This window comes from Aythya marila (assembly GCF_965140915.1).
Source record: "Aythya marila genome assembly, chromosome: 17".
In the NCBI taxonomy this organism is placed as follows: domain Eukaryota; kingdom Metazoa; phylum Chordata; class Aves; order Anseriformes; family Anatidae; genus Aythya; species Aythya marila.
In genome coordinates this window covers 8534686-8556501 of record NC_139058.1, presented here as the reverse complement: position 1 = coordinate 8556501, position 21816 = coordinate 8534686, and the positions used below count along the sequence as shown (strand labels likewise).

At 41.2% G+C, this 21816-nt stretch overlaps 2 protein-coding genes across 2 annotated transcripts in view; one reads left to right on the top strand and one right to left on the bottom strand.

Moving 5' to 3' along the window:
• GNAZ (G protein subunit alpha z) overlaps window positions 1–4224 on the bottom strand; it is a 67101-nt gene extending 62877 nt beyond the window's left edge. The window contains exon 1 of the mRNA XM_082774433.1: window positions 4199–4224. The gene's annotated coding sequence lies outside the window, so the exon portion shown is untranslated. The remainder of the gene's footprint in view (window positions 1–4198) is intronic.
• The window catches only part of RSPH14 (radial spoke head 14 homolog), a gene marked incomplete at its 5' end in the record, with an annotated part of 93606 nt that extends 72847 nt beyond the window's left edge, over window positions 1–20759 (top strand). The window contains 3 exons of the mRNA XM_082774434.1: window positions 18196–18421; window positions 19248–19378; window positions 20100–20759. Of these exons, the coding sequence (XP_082630560.1) occupies window positions 18196–18421; window positions 19248–19378; window positions 20100–20341 (599 nt within the window). The 3' untranslated portion in view covers window positions 20342–20759. The remainder of the gene's footprint in view (window positions 1–18195; window positions 18422–19247; window positions 19379–20099) is intronic.
• Window positions 20760–21816: the final 1057 nt, after the last annotated feature.

The following is a 21816-nucleotide window of genomic DNA, read 5'->3' as shown; positions in this document are numbered from 1 at the left end:
TAGGTGGCTACCTCTCAGCTAGTCCCGCTGCTTCTTTTGTAGCCAGTGGGACAAACGGTCATTTCTAGAGGTCAGTTCATCTCAGTCTAAGATAGTGATCGAAATATAGTTTGGTAAATTGCACTGTACAAATCTGGTTTTTTGCTCCACCAACTCTATGGAAAGCTTTACCAACAACCCATACGTACATGACCCATTGTAAGTATCTAAGTGGTATCTAAGTGGGATATCTAAGATATCTAAGTTGGAATCCTTCCAACTGCAAAGTCCAGGGAATTACTATTGCATAAATCCACTGTAAAAAAATTTTAGATTAACAAGTTGTAGTTCATAAGAAATGATTATCTACTTTCTGGTTATTATTGTTCTTTTTTGCATCTCACAACTTTACATGTATGCTAATCTCATTCTATTTTGAATGGACATATAAAGACAAGTTTTGTTTGTCCCCCCACTGTATGAACCAGCTTTTTTAATTGCATACACTTAATGGTTTTCAGGTGTGCAAAATACACAGAGAAAATAATTTGTTAACTTTCCTATATGCACAGCAATATAACAGTATAATGAATACTTAGACTTTGAATTTGTTTTTTCAAATTTGCCTCTTTATGTCTTTCTATTGGCCAACATCATCACTAGTATTTTCACAGGCTATTTCTGTAGCATGGAATTGTCTGGAAATGTTATCACACTTGTCTTTTTGATGTGATGACTTAGCAATCCAGACCAGAAACAGGCTTCTGGTGTAAGGGGCTTAGAGAGAAAACAAGGGCAGAGGAAAATAGGATTTGTTGGATAAAACTGTGTTCTCTAAATATACATTACATGTCCAATGCTAAATAATAAAATGGGATTCTGGGGAGAGCTGAGTTTCTGCTGAACGATAGATAATGTTGTAAGCTACAGAAGTCTAAAAAAAAAAAAAAAAAAAGAAAAAAGAAAAAAAGGAAATTGTTGCCTTCTGAAATTTTTCCTTTTTTTTTTTTTTCTTCTAGTTATGATTTTATTTTTTTATTTTTTTTTTGATAGTAACAAATGTCTGGAGCCTAGGTAACTTAGAAATGATGGCCATTCAATAATCTATTCCTTCCATCCTATTTCACCAATGCCTATCAGTGTTAATGAAAAGCAACAGTTGAGAGAGAAGCCTATTTTCTCTCTAGCTTTCATTCAAGGGTTAAATTATGTTCTTGATTACACTGGCATAAAGCTAGGATGACTTCAATTGCTAATTTGTGGCAATTCTAGATTTAATAGGAGAATAAATAAGAGATGAATTTCACTATCTCGTTCTGTGTATTCCATGGACCTGAAATTGCAAGGGGACTTTGAGAAGGGAGTCAATTCTATTTGTGTTGAATCACTCTGTTTTTTCCCTTTTGTTATTTTGAAACCATTTTTTTTATTTTGTTGAAATTTGGACTTCTTAATCATTATGCATAGATTCTGTAAAGTTTAATAAAAACACGAACTTTGAATATAACATAATTGTAAATCAAATTCTCCTCCCAGGCAGACTGGAGCGAATCTATTGTGACTAATAATGGATGTGAGTTTACTCTGGATACCTTGGGGATCACAAGAAACATAATTTAATCTTGGTTTTTAAATAAAAATACAATTTATCTCACGAAGTATAAATAATATTACATCTAATTATGCCAGTATTTTCATTTTGAAGGGTTTTGGTTTAAGAGTTATCTTAGATAAAATAAAATAGTTAACTGCTCCTGTAGTAAGCTGTTACTGCTGGAGGTGGGTAACGTCAGCATTACCAGCATTTATGGGAGGCCAGTGTTTTAGCAATGACCCTACAATTTTCTCAGTTACAAGAACATGATTAATAATCATTGATAATTTATAAATTAAAGCTTGTGATGCCCGTAAAGAGTTACAGAATTTGTCATTGAGACCATGACCTCACTGAAGTCTGCTACAAAACTATTCAACATTGTTGATCCTAGAGGGCATGGGAGAATCTGATTGGTGAATGTGTGCTCGTATTGAGCCTGGGCTCTGTCCCACTGACATTAGTGACAAAACTTCCAATGACTCTCATGAAAGCAGGACCAAACCTTTACACAGAGTTACTCAGATTCAGTTCTTATTTCCAGTTACAAATATCTGGAGAATATCTTCTGAAATAAGTAGAATTATGGTGATTTAGCCGAAAAGAATAGAGGGCATTTTTCTTTAATTCAGGAGAAAAGGGGAGACACAATTCCTTTATATTGCCTCACCACTACATGTCATCCAAGTCTCTATCTGCTGTCAAAATCATTATCTGCTTAGGTTGGAGAGGAAGAGCTGACTTCACCATTGAAGGATTTAAGCTGTTATTGGCTACTGAATTTTCTGTTATCCTTATCCCTCTGCTTATCCCCTTCCCCACATCGCAGCAGGTAGATTCCTTAAGAAGAAGGGAGAAATTACTGTCTTCTGCTTCTGCCTTGATTTCTTAAAATGTAATATACCTTATTCCATTACTATGTAATCCAAACTGAGACAACCAGAACACTTTCACTTCAGTCCTCCAGCACTACCTGGTTGGTTATTTTTAGATTATCATAGTTAAATTCAAACCCAAGGCATGTAGCTGAAACACTGAGTAGCACCAAAAGCTTCCAAAATCTGACTTCAAAGCAACAATGCCTCCGGAAGAGTCCTCCAGTTTGGTCCACCAGTGGCCAGCACAGTGCCAAGACCATACTCCTCAGATGGAGGTGGCACATTCTTTATGTAGCAGAGTTTATTCACCTCCGTAAGGCCCATTGCCAAAACAAAATCTCTGTGGCCTTACATGGATTTCATCTGCCTTTTTTCTTTCTGTGTGCATGCATATGCAGGCAAAATGGGGTTCTTTGAAAATGCAAATCAGTGCTTTTGTAATGGGAGATACAAGATTTTATTCTAAATACTCCATATAGCTAAGATGTTCTCTTGATTTCACTCATCACTGGCTTGCTGAAGACTAGAACTTCATCCTTCTGTACACAGAGGCCTAGCCTGTAATAATGTCCTCTACCCAAGGACAGGGATCTGTGCTTCTGGGCAACAGCTTCCAACCAAACGATTTGATGGAGACAGACAAGTTAACAGCAAAAACCTCTCTGTTCTGCAGAGCTGCATCCCTGTACCTGTATCTTGTCAGTTAGCAAATATGTGCCCTGTTGAAAAGCCACCGCTTCTGCCTATAACAGCACTTAAGGCATCAGCTTGGACTTCAGATGTCTCCCTCCACAAAGTCAGCCACAATTTTCCCTAAGGAAGCACAAAATACATGCTCATTTTTACTCCTTTATGATCCACAAGTAAGCATTCACGATACTTGTGGCTTTCTACCTGACCTGCTGCTGTAACCTTTGCAGGAGAAATTCTGACGGCCGCCCGAAGGGTGTGACCCACAGTGGCGCGAAACGTGGAACCCAAATAAAAAACAAATGGTGGGCACGACAGTATGGGCGAGTATAGAGATATAAAGAAATGCTGAATGGCAATCCAGCGAGTTTTTCACCAATCTTGCACAGGAAAACGTTGCTCAGATCGGTCAGTAGCCTCCAGAGCAAACACTGCGAGAACACGTTACCGGCAGTTCTGCAGTGGAACAGCCAAACCCGGAGCAGATCAGCGGCAGTACCAGAGACGAAGCGGCCGCCCGCTTGCTGTCGGTCAGCAGACTGACACCGAGCTGCTGGCTCTGCGTGCATCCCTCGCTTACCCAAAACGCAGAAGGGAACGTACCAAAAAAAAACTTGCGCTTGGCAGCTGCGGCTGGAGCCGTCCACAGGTGCAGGTTAACGGGCTGCAACCTCGCCCTGCTCGGCACGGGGGGCGCAGGACGGAGGCAGAGCTTTGGCCCCCCCCGAGCATCCTCTCGGCACCCGCCGGGGCCGTCCTCGGCAGCTGCCGGCGGAGGTTCCCGGGGGCTGCCAGCGGCCCTGGAGCTAGGGCAGGGCGACGGCAGCTCTGCGGGGAAGGGAGCGGGCTGCAGCGGCAGCAGCCACCGAGGGGAGGCCGGTACCCCCGGAGAAGGTCATCGGGCCGGACCCGCCGCCCCAGCCATCCCTCGCCGCCTCCCCGCGCTGCGCCTTCCCCCGCGGGAGCCCCCGCGCCTTTCGGAGCCGCCCGGAGCGGGAGGCTCGGAGCAGCGACCTGCCGGGGAGGGCAAGGGGACCGCGGCCGCTCGCGCACCCACCTCGCCGCTCCTCTCCTCGCCTCTCCTTCGCCTCTCCTCGCCCGGCCGCCGCTCAGTCCATCGGGGCGGGCGCTCGCCCCCGCCGCCGCCTCCCCGGCCCCCCGCACATCCGCGGCCGCAGACGCTACCCCCGCGGCCCGAGCAGGAGGCAGAGCCAGCGCCTCCCCGCTTTCCTCCAGGAACACAACATCCAAAAGCCTCCTTTTTTTTTTTTTTTTTTTTTTTTTTTTTTTCCTCTCTCTCCGCCCTTTCCCCCCCCCAAAATGCGGCAGCGGGCGCGCTCGCCGTGCCCCGGCGGCAGGCAGGAGGCGCTCGGGGCTGGGGGCGCGGAGAGGGGGGGAGAGGAGGAGCCGGGGGCGGCGAGCACCCGTTGCCGTGGCAACGGCGGGGCCCCGCGGGCGGCTCCCGGGGCGGGGGCGCGCGTCCGGCAGCGCGCGTACCCGCGGGGGGCGAGCACCCGGCGCCGCGGGGCCCGTCCCTGCTCTCCTCCCGGCCCCAGCACCGGGCAGGGGGCTCCGTGCGCGTCCCGCACCGCGCGGTGCGGCGTTTCCAGGTAGCGCTGACCACCCTCTTCCTCCTCCTCCTCCGCGGATTTACCCTCTTCGCGTCCTGCGTCGTTTTCACCTGGCGTCTTTCTCCTCCGAGCCGCCTTGCCACGCTGGCTGCGCTGCGGAGCCTGCAGCCCCGGCCACGCAGCGATGATGCCTCCCTGCCCCGCCAGTTTCATAACCGCGATTTATTGCTGATGCATTTCTGCTGGAGACGGCAACGAAGGCGCTCAGGCATAGGTGGAATGCAGGCATTTTTTCCACGAGTCTAACGCAGTGCAGAAAGCATCCGATTCCTGTCAATGAGACCACTTGCAGTGCTGAGATTATCAGGAATTATAACAATGAAATGTTTTAGTGTAAAACACAAGGTACCAACGTTATTTTTCTTGCACAGAAATAAGAGCTAGGAATTGGTGTACCGTGTGGTTCCTAGAGGTAACACATCTGAGGTCTTGTTCACACCATGCGAGTACCCCACAGGCAAAGTTTGTCTGGTGAACTCCTAGCATTCCGAAAAGAAATGTCATACACGTAACTGGCCTTGTTTTCTCAGCAAAATGGCAGTGTTCAAATCATAAATGCACCCCATCTTCCATCTTAAAAAAAAAAAAAAAAAAAGAGGTAATAGATCATCCTTTCATCTCTACAACTTAATTTTGAAATTTTAGCTTCTGATACCTCACAATGTATCTACATCCTTTGACACTTTCATACGATCAGGCAGCGGTCAGTTACGTTCCAAGAGCGCTTTGTGTCCCAAAGGCGCTCTTTGCTTGCAGGTGCGTAAAGCCCTGACATAGTTCCGTTGGCAAGGGAATGGAACAGAGCAGCACATCTGTGGTAGCTGAGTAGTCTAGATAATAGGATGAAAGAACAATAACAAGGTGTACAGGTTTAATCTGCTCCTCCATAAAGAAGAAGTAGTTACTATAGAAACTGTCGCATTACGTGTATCTTCAGTAGAGTACTTCATATCTGAGAAAAGCATCTTCCACACATTTACCAACTTCAGTAGAAAAATCAGCATCAACTGCCATCATCCTGGGTAGGACGATCTTCATTCACATGCTCTCTAGAGCTTTCAGCACTTTCAGTATTTTTGACTGATACAACAAAATGCTTGCTATCTTGCAGTTTTGTGGGAGGCACTTAACAGTAGATCAGGTGTTGTACGGGAAGGATCATCAGCATGCAGCATGCAAGTAACGGGTTGGGTTGTCCTCTGAGAAGTTGGGGGGTTTTATTTCAACACCACAGTACGGGAGCTTGCTGTTCATTAATGGCAGAGTTAAAACCCAACTCATCCAAAAAACAAAGCAGCAGATCTGTCTGTTTTCTTCAACGGCACCTTGTCCTGCACCCAGAACTTCTCACTCAGGGCCTTTCAGCTCATAGTGATTGCACTACATGTTGCTGAGCCCCCAGAGGAACTTGAAGGGAAATATATGGCTCAAAATAGCGTACATCCCAATGTCAGATGGGGTGTCAAAACATATTTCTTTAGCTCAGTGCTCTAAATGGTATTTTTCTACATAGACAGCCTGAAGATATACACATATATACTGAAAATTAATAGTTTATGTTACCTTTTTTGCCTGGAAGTAGTGATTTGTCTAGTAGTTTGAAGAAACAGTGATGAGCTGACAGGATCTCTGCTCTCTCTTCCATGTCAGGCAGGTCGCACATTTTTTGCTGTTTTAGAGCAGGTTTTAATGTGAAGGGAGCAGCATTTGGCTGTTGGTGTGCAGCTTCTAGCACACAGCCTACTGGAACCCCCAGCTGCACAAGGATCACTCAGCCTGCCAGTGCAGCTCATTGACCAAAAGCCAAGTCCTTGCCTGTTTACTGTTGCTTTCTGGTTGGGATCAATCAAAACAGATGCATTCGCACACCCTTAGTTTGAAGACAATAGTGCTAGAACAGAAACGTGCTCTTAAGTGCAAAATCCCATAGGGATTTTTCTAATCAATTACCCTTATTATACCATGACAACATCAAAATATTTATAAGCACACATACAATGTTCTTGGTGAATGTACATCTCCAAATGATAGAGGGAAAACTGAGAGGCCACATCTGGTCTGTAATGAAAATATAATAAAAGACGTTTTCTATTTCATTCAATCTTCTACCAAACACCCTCTTTTTAACAAGCAATTGTATATCTGGGTTAGATATTTATAGGCAGGTCTGTGATTCTCTTTGAGCATGAAGAACTGAACAGAACGTTTAGAGAAGAATAAAAAGTCTATATTTTTATTTTTAACCCTTTTTCTCACCTGGAAGATGTTAAAATAGCATCAAGTGAAGATGACTGGAACCTGGTATTTATAAATATCTGGCAAATTGTTGCTTTGTACCAGTGGCTGTGAGATGGGGTGAAAAAATCATGAATGCACCTTCCAGGAGGTGGTATCAGCCTGAACACCTTTCACTTTATCACTTAGGATGAAAATTCACTTTCTACCAGGTTTTCGCATTTTTATCTTGTTCTCATATCCTTCAGGTAGCAGAGGGCTTCACTTCGTATCAACCGTTTAATCTTCCTATCTCCTTCATGCGAGATACTTGAGAATGTGAGCCCAGATAATGGATTACAGCTGACACCACAAACAACTAAAGAGAAGGACTTCCTTAGTTTTCCAACAGACAAAAAATAAATAAAAAAGAAAAACCAACCAAACCCTCAAAATGTAAGTGCCTCTACATTCTTTCATGGCTTTATTATACCTACTGTATCTGCAGTTCACAGTCATGGGCTTGGCTGCTGAATCAGCACTTGCCACTGAAGCCAAGTCTAGAAAAAAAAGCATTAAATCCAGCAGCTGGTGGACAGCTGCTTGGAGGCTTGCCTAGAGCCCTGAAAGATATGCTGGCTTTCCTGTGCGCTTAACTTCACAGCAGTCCTCGCTTCTCATAAGCTTTGTGCTGGGTACGTGGGCCCTGACTCCTTCAGAACCTCCACGTGAAGAAGGCTACAGAGATACCATGAAGAAGATGGAGTTAAGAAAAAAAAAAAATATATTCTTTCCTCATTCTTTGTTATCAAGGGTAAGGGAAGGGGGTGTGGAACACAACATCTCAAACTTTAACCCCAAAAGAAATAGGGGATCATTTAGTACAGCACAGAATGAAAGATCAGTGAAATGCAAACGGCTGACAAAATCACTTGAGATTGAAACATACAGATCCTTAGGGAATTGCACCCAAGGAGATGCAATTAAAGAATGCCAGAAATTATTTTAGCAAAGACATTTTCAACAGAAAAAAAACTTTTTTTGAAACTAAATCTTTTAAAACAAAAAATACCAGCCTCAGATGTCCTATTAAAGTGCTCTGAGCAACAGGCTCTAGGTTACTCTTGGGATACCTTTTTCCCTCCTCCAATCTTCCTGATTGAAGGTTTTCCACTTCGCATGAATGATTAAATATTCATTGAAGCAGTGAGTTGAAAGTAGGTCTCTCCCACCTGAGGTTACAGGCAGGCATTTGGGTTTTGTTTATTTTTACAATAATAAACAAATAAAAAGAGGCAATGTCTTGATTTCAGTTAATTTTTCTTCACTGATGTTTTTGCCCCTACTTGAAAAAGCATCAAACTGGGGCCTTAAAATAACTGTTTATATATATTTTAATAGATACTTAGAAAAATAATTTTAATCCAATTTCATATTTCTTTATATCCTTTACAGATGATAATTTTACTTCATGTAGGAGCCACGAGCTGTAGCTACAATTTCAGCAGGCACTATTTTTTTTTACAATTGCATTTCCTTATAATATCTGATTAACAGGAAAAAGAAGTTGGTAGTTTAAAAAAGGCTGCAAATTTTGTTTGAGGGCACAGAGGTAATTCTGGGAACCAACAGAAATGACGCTGTGGACACTCAGGTAGCTTTACTACAGGGGCTTTGGATGCCAGAGCAGTTCTGTAAATAACTGGATGGCTGCAGTCAGGTTTAAGTAATGGAATTTAAATAATTGTACACTTTCTCCATGTTAGGTCATGGCTAATTTTGTATCTCTGTAAAGATACCACATACATACCCCACCGGTGGTCACTGGCAGAGATGCACAAAGCGGTGCTTTCAGCTGGCTGTAACTGCTCACTGCCCCTCCTGAAGCAGTTCCAGAGGGGGGTGAAAAACTGCAAGGCCAGTTCAGTCTAGGACTACGTTGGTGATAAACTAATAGAGAAATGAGTAAATGTGACTTCTGATTTTTGTGATTTGCCACTCCTACTTTAAAAGAGAGCTCTTGCACTCTCACGGGCACACACAAGATCGATCCAACAAACAAATGGCAGTGACTCAGGAAGCAATTCGGCCTCCAGACATGTCTCTGGGACAGGTCCAGACACAAGACTCTGGGACTACTTTCAGCTTTCAAGGATATCCCATCTGCCTCGTGCTGCACCTTAGAAACGTCCCAGTGTCCTGCTGGCCTTATGTCATACCCGACAGTCACAGACAGATGCCTCAGGTACCCAAGGATGGTTGAATTGGTGTTAGATGCCTACGTCTGGCCACTGGAACCCCTTACTGACTAACTGGGCAATTGAGCCAGCACAGTGGGCAAAGCACATTGTGCTAACTTCGCCTGAACTGACTAAATCGATAAACACCCCAGCACATCTTTCAGTTAACATAGCTTTCAGAGTTACTTGTCTCAGTGCTGGTTTTAAAAAGATTATATTAAAATGGCAGTAATTTCATCAGCTGAGTAAATAGCTGCTGGTATCTCTTATAACTGCTGCAAATACAACTGTCTCTGCTTCTGGTCGTAATGTTTTGAATACACTGTATGTAATGTTCTTAAATATAAGCACATCAGTAGCACTACCCAAGTGCATACCTTTTAATCTGGCATGTTTCCAGAAGCTAGACCTAGTATTTTAGTCTGGGTTAAGTAACAGATTCATTTCACTGTTGTTGCTTGGGTCCTACTGCCCTTGGTTGTTTTACAAATACATGATAAGAAGGTCATTTTACAGGAACACCTTTATGCGTTCACTTGGAGATCTTCATTCAGGAAAACATCTCTAGGCAGAAAGTGTATTTACTGTTAAGTCATGTTCCTATTTGTGACAGACTCCTTTCAGCCAACATCTGTGATTCACAGCTTGCTGGAGGAATCGGGCTCTCAACCCAAGAGCATCCTTTACTGGGGATCACTTCAAAGCACAAATCACCCCCAGAGCAGCTCATACCTTGGTACTCAATTAAGACTTAAGAATTTTTCATTGCCAGAACTAAAATATGCACTAAAAAACTGGAAAGCCCTATTGTAGAACCTCACCCAGAATGGAAGAAATTTTCATTGAGCAGTGTAAGTAGTTTTCCTTAAGAATGTGGCTTTCCGCAGAAAAAGTGGAATCTGCAAGGCAGCAGGCCTGTGTGGGAAGCGGAGCGTTATCTGCCTTTCCATGCAGCTCCACTCATGTCGTGCAGCCATCTGGGCCTACCGGTCTAATGGAGATGCATTTCCTCCAGCTTCATTTTGAACAAAATTGCCAAGCCAGACCATTTGAAGTATAAAAGGATTTCACCCGCCTACAGTACTGCATTCTTCTTTTCCTAGAGATTTTATCAGTTTTAACCATTCAATTGAGCTCTTCTGGGCACAACTGCATGCAGTGTGAACTGTAGGATAAAATTAACTTATTGCAGCTTTGCCAGCATGCTAGATCAGGAAACACAACCAGTGGGTTTGTCAGTGCTACAATTTCACCAGTTTATTCTTTGAAATTCTCTACCAAGAGATTTTTAAATGTAGCAAAAAAAAAAAAAGTTGAAGAAAATAGACCAAAAAAATGGAAGAAAATTATAACAATGAAGAAAATGGAAAAAAGGAAGTCCATACAGTAGTGCAGAATACAAGCTCCACAGATATAGCCTTACAGAAACAGAAATTTATGATAGTTAACAAAATTATTTCTTGAATTTTATTAATATTGCTTTAGTCTTTCAGCCTTCTGTCTGAAAAGAGAAGACAGTGTGTTGTTTGTTTGTTTAAAAAACAATAACTATTCTCTCAGCAGAAGTTCTGAAAATTGAAATCTTGCAGCTGTGTATTTCTCTTGCCTTAAAGCCTTGTAAGACAGTTAGCCTTAAAGGTTTTACACTGGTAGAAAGGGTTTTAAACTACAGTCCACCAAAGAGCAACCTTCCAAGCTCTCAGGAAGCATTAGATGCCACAATAACACGACCAACACCAAGACCTGCTGTGGCCCTGAGGAAGCCACCTGCCTGCGCACTGCTCCCCGCTGGCCAGCCAGCCTCGGTCCCAGGCAGCCTCCCCGTCTCCCTCCACAGCAACAGGGGCAGCCCAAGGGTCAGAACAGGCAGGGCGTCAGCAGCTTGTGTCTGTCCTCTGGCCACAAGACTCTGGCTGGGGAGCCACAAGAGCACTTTGGGACAGTGACACTAAACCGGATCTTTGTTATTTCTCAGCTCTTCAACCTGAAGAATTAAACAGCTTTTGGCCTCTTTCCTTCCCACCCACTCCTTTTGCCCCGTCCATAACCCATTTGGGAAATGAGCTGTCTCTCACATTTCTTTACAAGCCTCTACAATGCAGCAGACCTTCCTTCTCCATAGGAATCTCTAAAGCTTACTACAATGTAAGTAATAATCACATGAACATTTGTCAAACTGATAGTTGTGCTCACATACAGTATCAATTTTTCTGTGACTGAAACTTGCTATAGTAATTGTTAACGCTTTCTGCACTCTTGGTATATGTGATTGGTATTAAGCATAAAATCTGATATTTAAGTTAGTGCTTGCAGATGTGCCAGTCCGGGTTACCTTCTGAACATATTGACTATGTCATATGTACTAAATCTACTGTTTTCTGTGAATGATTGAATTCATAGCCAGCATTTGTGGGAGCAGTGAATTCAGCAGTCTCTTATGGTAAGAGGCTGCACTGGTCCCTTTGGTCTTATTCTATCGCTTCATGTCTTCATTCCTAACCAAAAGACAAAAAAGGAGAAATTTTCATTTGGAAAATGCGAAATTGGGTAGGAATTCATGGCTAAGGCTCAGCTTTCTGAGAGTAGTTATCTCAGGGCTTTAATTTTCTCTCTCAGTAATTGATCTGAGGACTCTGGAGCAAGTAGTACATATGTCAGACTGTTTTCCTTCCCTCTTGCATTTTGGCAATGTCTTCCCTGTGGAGGAAATTAATAAATTTCAGGATGACATTTCCTTCTTTATCCAAAAGAACACAGGAAAAAAAATCCTCTGGGTTATTTTCCGTCTTTACTTTTAACAATTTATAAAAATCTCTCTGAACAAAGGAAATATACTTTACCAGAGAAAGAAAATATGAGAAATTTCCTCATTTGTGTCATTGATACGCATTGTGATCAGTTGAGCCCGTGTGTGCATATGCATTCGCACACCTGAGTATATCGAATGATCATGAATATAAGTTACAAACTAAGAAAACAAAAGATTAATTTTATGGGAGGTGCAAACAGCTAGAGTTCTGATGGAGGAAAAAAAACCCTGTAGGAAATATCAATGCTTGTACTCCAACATGCAAGAATATGCAACAATTATAGCTAGAAAAATCTTTATAAGCCAGCATTGGTTCTATTTTACCATCATTTTGACTGTTTGCTTTCTTTTATATGGTAATGAATACAGTTTTATTAAAAGAAGGAAAAGTTGCTTTCATTTTAGACACTACCTTCTGATGCCGTGCGAATGACCAGCAATCCACATGTGTATCATGGATTATTCACTACTACAACAGAGAGCATATTTCATAACTACCACCGCATTGGTTTTGGTGATTTTTACTACAGGAGAGGCTGACAACCATCAGAAGTAGGGTACTTGTCTTAGTCAATTATTGATTTTACCCTGTAGATAATTCTTGTACAAAATCAGAATCCAATATTTATTTTTCAGTTTGGAAGCTGTCTCTATGTGAAACACAGTCAACTCTGTCTAATTCATTCCCAGGACTTCCAGAGGTACTCTGACAAAGACGCTCTGTAGACCAGAATCTCCAAGTTATTTAGATACTAATCTTCTCATGGGGCATAAATGATTTAGGTGGTTAAGCCCATTGCTTTCAAGCAGAATGGCACAGGCAGTCTTATTTAGTACCAAAATGAAAAATATATATATGTTTTTTAAAAAGATATCTGTTTCTTGGATTTCTAAATTATAGCAGCAAAGCTAGTGCAGTTATATTAGCTGTATGTTCTATGTTAATTATTGTCAGTGCTGCTTTGATATAACAATTTCACACATACTAAAGCAAAGTTTCTAAAAACAGAAACAAGATAGCACAGGAGTCTCTTTATTCATTGCTGAGAATTACTTACCACTTATTTATCAGACCAATCTTATCTATTTCTTGTTGCTGCTTGAAAGAGGTTTTTCAAGGACCCTGCTGACATTTTAATATTTTTATAACTTTTTTTTTTCTTTTTTTTTAAATGTTTTTCATACACATCGCATCCCCAAATCCTCAGTACTGGAAAAATTCTCAGTAGCTCCAACAAGAGCAGATCCCATAATGCTTACTATGGTTATACAGCTATTTACGCAGTTACATCGCTATTGCATTTTTAGTTAGAATATGACAGACACTATTATCGAGGTTGTGATTTTATATCTGGTATGTCCCTAGGGCTGCTATAAGATAAATGCATTTAGCTGATGCACAGATGTGAAATAGTTTGAAATAGAAATGCTTACTATTTCTAGTCAGATCCCAGTATTTGCAGTATTTTCCTCAGGTCTCTAATGCCCAAGTAGCTCTTCAGTTTATTTAAATAGGGACTTTCCACCTCTCAGTCCTTGATGAGAGATGATTCTTTGCCTCCAGGCACAGGCGTCCTTTGGGACACTACTGTTTATTCCTGTTTAACTTATTACTGAAAGACAGAGAATTATTATTGCAAAGAAAAGGAAAATATTCTGTCTTTCAAAGATACCAACAGAGTTTTCATCTTTAATTGGAAGATTTGATAAGGCTGATGGGGTGCAGGCAGATAAGTTTTATTTCTTTTATTGTGGTCTGTCTCCTGCTCCAAACATACTGGAAAGAAAATTTTCAAATATTATCATATTTAATGTATTCCCTGACACAGCCTTAATGCGTGAAACACTGCAACTCAACATGCTGAATCTTATCATTAAGTTAGCTACTACAGGGTTCTCAAACTATGCTCTTGTGACTGGTGACTCAGAAGTCTTCTCAGGGAGTCTAAAGAATAAGATATTTTTTCAATTTAAACAGTAATGAGCAAGGAGTTATTAAGGAAGGTAAGCCGGGGAGGGATCTGCTGCTATCCTCTTGGCACTCAGAAAGGCAACATTGTTCAATGTATATCATGTATGCTAGCACTCATTAATTCAATAAACACATTGTTACCTCTAAAACCGTGCTGAACTATTGCAGCAAGAGAGCCGCTAGGTGTAAGAATTTTGTCAGGATCATTTGGCTACTTGCAGCTCGTGAGCTCCCACACTGGGATTTCACAGCTGCTGTGCACTGGACGCGTTGCTGGCACACCAGGATGCAGGGCAGCGTTGTTCACTCCAGCTGTGCCTGGCTCTGCTTTTCTTCTCATTTTCTGCCTCTTCCTATGCTGAACCATTTTAGATAGTTTCTGAAGGTCTCAAAGAGACCTCTGAGGAATTAACAAAACATTCACATTATATAGAATCTGTGTTTACATACAATTTCACTATGTGGTGCTACACTGTACATCTCTCTCTGGCTATGCTTCTTATTAAAACATTTAAAGGGCTTTGATTTGAAAACTGACATTTGTACTGAAAAGAATGTGTAATGTGATTTAAGTGCTCTATGTAATTGAAAAACAACACACCACTGTTATATGCTATAAAGGACTTCTTTGTTTTCTACAAAATTTGATTTGTTTACTTGCCCTGCAGCCATACTGAGAGAACAGAATAAATGGCAACACCTCTTTAGGTCTATTTGAAAAAAGAGTCAGGAAAAGGAGAATGAGAGTGGCCAAAGGGCTATGAGGAAGAAGAGATGAGTGCTGAGATAAAAAGCAGCCCAAAGGAAGATTACAAGGTCTCAGAGAAAGAGATCAATAATGGTGTTAACAATGGAGCTGCAAATACAACTATTTGCATTTTGAAAACTTTTTTTCCCTCCTGCTTCACTATGTCCAGAGTATCTGGAACACTCTCTGCACAGATAAAGCACCTCTGAAAGGACAGCATTTCAATGAAAAGTCAAGACCCTGAGGATGCCAGAATAGTACGTGACTACTGGAAACATCAGCTTACCTTCCCTGCCCATTGCTTGTTCTGTAAGAAGCAAGGATCTAATTTACAAGCAACACTCAAACAACTCTCCACTAATTCTGTCTCCTCCCTTTTCCTTTTCACCTCCCTAGACCTTTCACCATTTGGTTCCCTTGAGAAAACCATGACGAATTTCCACCTGGAAATTTCAGTCTCACTGTTAGGTAGTCTCTCTTTTTTTTTTTTTTTTTTTTTTTTTTTTTCTGTTGTTGATGGCCCTTCCTCTCCACCCTCTTTCTCTTTACACATTGAGACATTTGACAAGGTCAAACAATCCATCTTAGTTTCTATATTTATATCTGGGAAGCTCCCTCCAGTAGTACAATAGCATTTTGGATAGGACAGTTTGACAAAAACTGTAGATAGGAAAGATGGCCTGGTTAAAAAAAAAAAAGAGAGAGAGAGAGCAATTTAAAAAAATGAAAACAGCCTGAGTGTTCATACAAAATAAGCATCCACTAGATACATAGGGATTTCTGACCACAGAAAAAAAGCTTAGACAATGCTCTGTACATTATTTTGCCAGCTTATGGGAACAGAAAGACATAAAGTGTCTTTGTTATATATTTGGTACTCGAGAATGCAGTGCAATAGCAAAGGCTAGCACCAAAAGAAGCCGTGAATTGTAAATGCAATGAATGAGAGATGGCTGAGTCAAAGAAAGTCAATAAACATTAAATGGAAGGAATAAACTCAAGGGCCAATGAAAGCAGGCCTGTTTAGTTGAATATATTAATTGAACATATTAGAAGACAAGTGAAAGACACAGACACAAAGATGTGAAACCAGAACATTGAATACTTACAGAGAACATGCTGAAATAGCAATCAAGGGAATTGAAAAAAGTCTGCAAGGAAGGCCTGTAAAAGAGGGAAGTGCAGGAAATATAATATAATATAATATAATATAATATAATATAATATAATATAAAATAAAATAAAATAAAATAAAATAAAATAAAATAAAATAAAATAAAATAAAATAAAATAAAATAAAATAAAATAAAATAAAATAAAATAAAATAAAATAAAAATAAAATAAAATAAAATAAAAATAAAAAGATGATGGATTAAAAAAAAGAAAAGCCTATTAAATATTTGAAACCAAATGGAAAAATAGTGATGGGAACCTCTCTAGGAAAGAAAAAAAGTGTATCTACAAGCATGAGAACAGTCAAAAATGCTACAGCAATAGTAGAAACAGAAAGGCAACGGTTTCTTTTGACTCAAGGTGGAATGCTGACTACTCTGTGCGAGAGCTAGCATTGGCTTATGAAATGATATGATGAAACTTGTTGTGTGACACTATCTCAAAGCAGACTGCTGTCATGTGAATTACAGCTACCCAAAGCTCTGGAGGAGCATGGAGTTTAAACTTCCATTCTTTGTCACTGCTATTTACATTTACATTCAGCATGTTAAATTATATGGAAAGAATGAAATTAATGTCAAATCGTCCAGATGCAGTCTGGATTTGAAAATATCACAGGTTATCTGGAAAGCACCTACACAAAAAATCAGTCACTGAAAGGAGGGAATGTCATCTTATAACCACCCCCAGCCCTTCTATACCTATAGCGTATAATCCGAACACCTATAATCCTTGTCAGGGGAGTTAATGAGAAGTGATGGAGTGAGCTGTGCAATCTTTGCTTCCTTTTCAGGGACCTCCCTTGGAGTCTCCTGCCAGAGCAACAGTGCAGGTTTCCTTTACCACATCTTGTATGGGGACAGTGTGAATTGCCCCTTGAGAATATTCTTCTTTTTGTACCTCTATGGAAAATAAATATACAGTTGGGTTTTTCTACTATGAAAATGCAACTCCCCTCTAGTGATACACAGAGACACAGCTTCAAAGACAGTGTTTTTTTCCCCACTTTCCTTCCACGCTGTTTTTTCTGGTACACAGAAAAATCCTTATTTTTAAAACATTGATAGCTTCAAGAGTGAGTTGTCTGAATCTGTTTTTCCTTATTTATCTGAATTCTCACAGGAAGTGACCACCAAAGGTACTGCAGATGGTAAAAGCTGTAATAGTACCAGCCCTGGGCATTTCTTTGCATTGGCATTAGAAAAATGGATCCTAATAAGTTAGTAACATAAGATATTATTCAGTGTCATCAAAACCTCAGAAATATGTACAACAGAATAACCTCTAGATTAGGTCAAGAATCATGTTTTTCACCTGGCTGTCAAGTTGAGGGATTTCTCCAGTGCACTACAAAAGGCCATTAAGATCTTTTTCCCACTCATCCTTTTATCTCTAACCGGGAAGATTCATTTGAAAACACCTTGATGACGCTTACTCACAAAACTTCCTTATCTAACTGCATGTGAATCACTTCAAAAGGAGACGCATTCTGTTGGTAACCAAAGAAGCAGCCTTAGCAACAAGACAGCTGGAGAATTTTGTTTTCAGAGAGTTGCTTGTGGACAGTATGTTCTGCTTTCTGCTTCCCCATGGCACTGCTCCTTCAGTGTTGACTTAGTATTGTGTAAGAGTCAGTCACTAGTTCATAGCAAAGACATCACTTGCAGTGCAGATGACGATCATTTTACCTTTGATGCTGTTCCCTTTACGAAATAGTGCATATGTACTGACTGATGGAAAGCTCAGTATGTGATTTTCCCCCATAACAGAATTACCACAAAGAAATGTGCGAGGAAGCTGATGGTTTCCAAAACCTGTCTTCCCCTGCAGAAACCATAGTGAAGAATTGTATCAAAGTATTAGCTCTAAAGGTTCACATCTCAGCCTGTCAGCATCTGTTGTTGTTGAGAATAGTTGTATATAAGGTGTGTATAACAGTTGTACGTAAGGTGCCTTACATCTACTTAGCAGGAATGATTCTGGGAAAAATGTTATGGTGGGGAGAACTGGAAACACAGAGCAATTGGGGGTGTTACTTGGGCTGATGTCTTCACAGAACCGTTGGGGAAGCTCACTGTGGAAGCAATGCTAAGACGGCATTCATGAACAGTCTGGTGTTGTAATAGTTTCCATGTCCCAGTCCCACATCTGTGTAAGGAAATGAGTTATCATATACATTTTGATCCTATTAAAAAATTCAAAGTACAGGCAGAAATAGAAAATGCACTCACACTTTCACCCGTGTCTCTTGTATCTCCTCCTGCAGGGGCTGCTGACATACTGCGTGCTGGTTTGATTCCCTTACTTATGTTCAAACTGAAGTCTGAGTTGAATGAAATCCAGGAGCTAATCCTAGATACACTCTCCAACTGTCTACGTGTGGAGGCTTCTGAAGCTCTATCAAGTGGTGCCATTACCATCCTGAAGGAAAAGCTCACACATTCATCAGTGACCATCAGAAGCAAAGCAGCTCAGGTCCTTTTAGAAATTGGGTAAAAGAAATCTATCTATAACACTTAAGCCCAAGAAAATGCTAATGAACTCAATCAAGTCTATTAATGTACAGTGGCTATTCCACTATACATTGAAGCTGCTATATTTCACAAGGAAAATAATATCAGCCTGTATGCACACACAGGTTGAAGACCTCTAAAAATTCTAACTGCTACAAATCACTGAGGAAAGTAGAGGCTGATAAGTTGTTCCTTTTCCTCCTATTTTTCTTTTGTATTGTTTGTCTTGTGGGCCATATTAAACATTTCCCACATGTAAGAAGCTGGAAAGAAAGAGACAGAATTGACCTGAAAGAATGATTCCTTGCAGACCCCTAATAGAGCAGTTGGTTTGAATCTGTTTGGGGTTCAACAAACTGGTTTCTAACTAAATTGCCATTAGGAGAACCAGCACACTTCTTCCTACATCCTGTTCCTTGCTGCTGGCAGTCTCCAGCATATCACAGGAAGTAAAAAGAGAAAAATCCAAACATCACCTAAAAATAGCCTAAAAATTATTAAGCCCACACACATAGGTTAATATGATAATAATTGGTATTTTATCAGCAAGTAGACTTACTAGACACCAGGCATAAACAGATGTTCCCTCTCTTTTCTTTGCGTCTGGGTAGTGGTGCTTCCAACAGTCTAACAGTCAGAACATTTAGACTCCAAAGAGAACAGAGAGGAGAGGAGGACTGTGTCAGCACCACCGTCATGAAACAAAGGAGCGCTGTAGGGAGCCAGACATGGGGAGAAGCTGTGGGTAGTTGCATGTTTAGCAGACACAGTTAAAGAAAGCATCTTAACCATCTTTTCTGCACAGTACCCATCCAGAGGGAAAAATTGTGGTAGGTGAAGTTATTCCTGTGCTGGTGAGCCTGTTAGAAGACACAGATCCTGAAGTCCAAGCTAGCGCAACAGGAGCGCTGATGTTTGCTACCATTAAACCTCAGGGTAAGAGAAAGAGGCAGTTCTGTTGGATGCTGTTCGGAAATCCAATTTTAAGGCAACTTAATACCTGTGCCCCTGTTCTCTTCCCCCCCAAATCCTCTGTTTCTAGTAGCATAAAAGCTGTGCCAGAAATTGTAAGATCAGGACATTTCATAGGCAGTTTCTCACAGCTAAGAGAGGAGTGAATATTAATAAGGCTGGTGGTTCTCTCAAGTAAGTTACAAGACACTGAAAATACTAACTGCTGAATTTTCAGTGTGATGAGTGAATAATTAGATATAAAAGACTCTTAATAACAGTAGTTGTATTCCAATCCTCCTCTGCAACTGTCCCCCCTGTCTTCCAAAGACAACACAGGCATCGATCTCAGTGTTTGAAGTGTCTTTAAAAATAGAGGAATGGAGGATGTTCTTAAGGGCATTTAATCCCCCCCCAAAAAAACAGCTTATCCTATCACTTGGTGTCTCACACCTTCTCAGATAGTTTGTTGCAAATGAAATAATAATGTGCAAGGCAGAAAAAGTCAACTAAGATCATTTTTCTTAAAAATAAAAGCTAGCTGGCAGCTAGCTTTGGTTTTCAAGAGAAAAGCGTGTCCTATGTCTTCACACTGCACAGTCTGGGTGTTCAGAGCTGTAACTGGGCAGGGAGTCAAAAGAAAAAAATCAAAATCTTGTTGATTTCATGCAATAACACATTTTAAAGCAAGTTTATTTTTCCACAGGGAGATTCTCAGCCCTAGGTGCTGAAGCCATTCCACCTTTACTGAAGTTGGTTGCTGGGGAAACCAGCAAAGCCCGTCTGAGCGCAATCAAAACCCTCACCATGCTGGCTGAGCTACCAGAGGGCCGCAGGAAACTCCTAGATCATACAGACACGTTTCAGCAGTGTCTGAATGATCCCCGTGAGGCAGTGAGAAGAGCTGCCGAAATTGCCATCCGTGTCATCAAATGGAAACCTTTCTGAAGATGTGATGTTTCATAGAGATCTATTGCCCTCTGTTGTTGTCTTGCTGTAAAAGTTGCATGATTATATTCGACCTTCAAAAACAAAACTCTTTCTCAGTTACTCAAAAACAGTTCCTCCTGAAAAGTCATTTGTCAACTGTTTCACATCTGTCTTACAGGTCACAAGCAGAGCGATGGGGAAAAAGGAAAGGTAGCAAGTCTAGAACTCTCTACCAGGAGTTATTTCCTGAGATACCAAGTTTTTTCTGTCATACAAGAAACTGGTCCTTTGTGTAGTCTTCGTATTCTCGCTTTTTGCTGTTTCTTTTTTAATCGCAGTCTGTCAGACACCAATCAATAACTAATTATATTAGAAAGAAAGGTTCATAATTAACCTCTCCAGCAATCTTGGCTGTGCTGGGAAATTGACCTAGCAAAAAGCATTTACATGAGTTTTGTTGCAAACATATGTTGAACACAGGATTAGAACCATTTAGAGCATCATCATTGAAAAAATCAATGGCAATGTCATAGAAAAGCTTCCCCTAGGGAAGTCTGAGGCTTTCCCAGCCTGAAGCATAGCCAAATTCTTTTCAGCACCATTCTAACAAATTCTGTCACTGACAAGACTTGCCAGCAATGAGTCTGGTGCAGGGCCTCAGTGTTCCGTGCTAAGAGCACCTCCACCCATCCCTCCCTGCGATGAGGTTTATCCATGGGATGCTCCAACGCCCCCAGCTGACAGCAGCCACCACTGCACCTCAGTGGCCCCTTCTGAGCCCCCTCTTGCTGTGTGCCTGCAGCCCCTCCCTCAGCCTTAGCTCCAGCCACTGCCCAGGTTCTTAACCTGCTGGGGATCTCAGCAGACAGCCCTTCCCATTCCGTATGTTTGGTGCCAGGCTCGGGGTCACCACGTGCAGTTATCCACACTTACACTAAGGAGAAAATAAACCAGCAAGGCTTTACTGGGGTAGCCCTTGGAAAGCCTGGCTGGGGAACCCAGTGCCTCCAACATAAGAGGGATCAGCCCCAATCTGAAGTTTGTTAGATTATGGAACAAACATGCCTTTGCATTTGGCTATTACTTGCTATTTTGTACTTTCGTAGAGCTGTGGTCTATCCTTTGCATTAAAAAATAATAATAATAATAAATAAAATTAAAAAAAAAAATCAACAAATATAATGAAAATGGAGGTGTTCTGCCAGAATGGAAGAATTTTGCTGTTGTGGCTCATTTTGAGGGGAGATGGAGAGTTTGAGAGGAAAACCAATACTAATATTATGGTCTAGTCCAACAGAAGTTGGACAAGACAGTTTCCAGAGGTCCCTTCCAGCCCACAGTATTCTATGATTAATGGCTGTCTAAACAAAGAGATGAGGAGATAAACAAAACAGAGAACTGAAAATGTCACTCCCCTAGTTGAAAAAAAAATGCTTTTTTCTCCCTTTTTTTTTTTCTAATGAATTTTACTTCACAGAATTTAATATAACTTC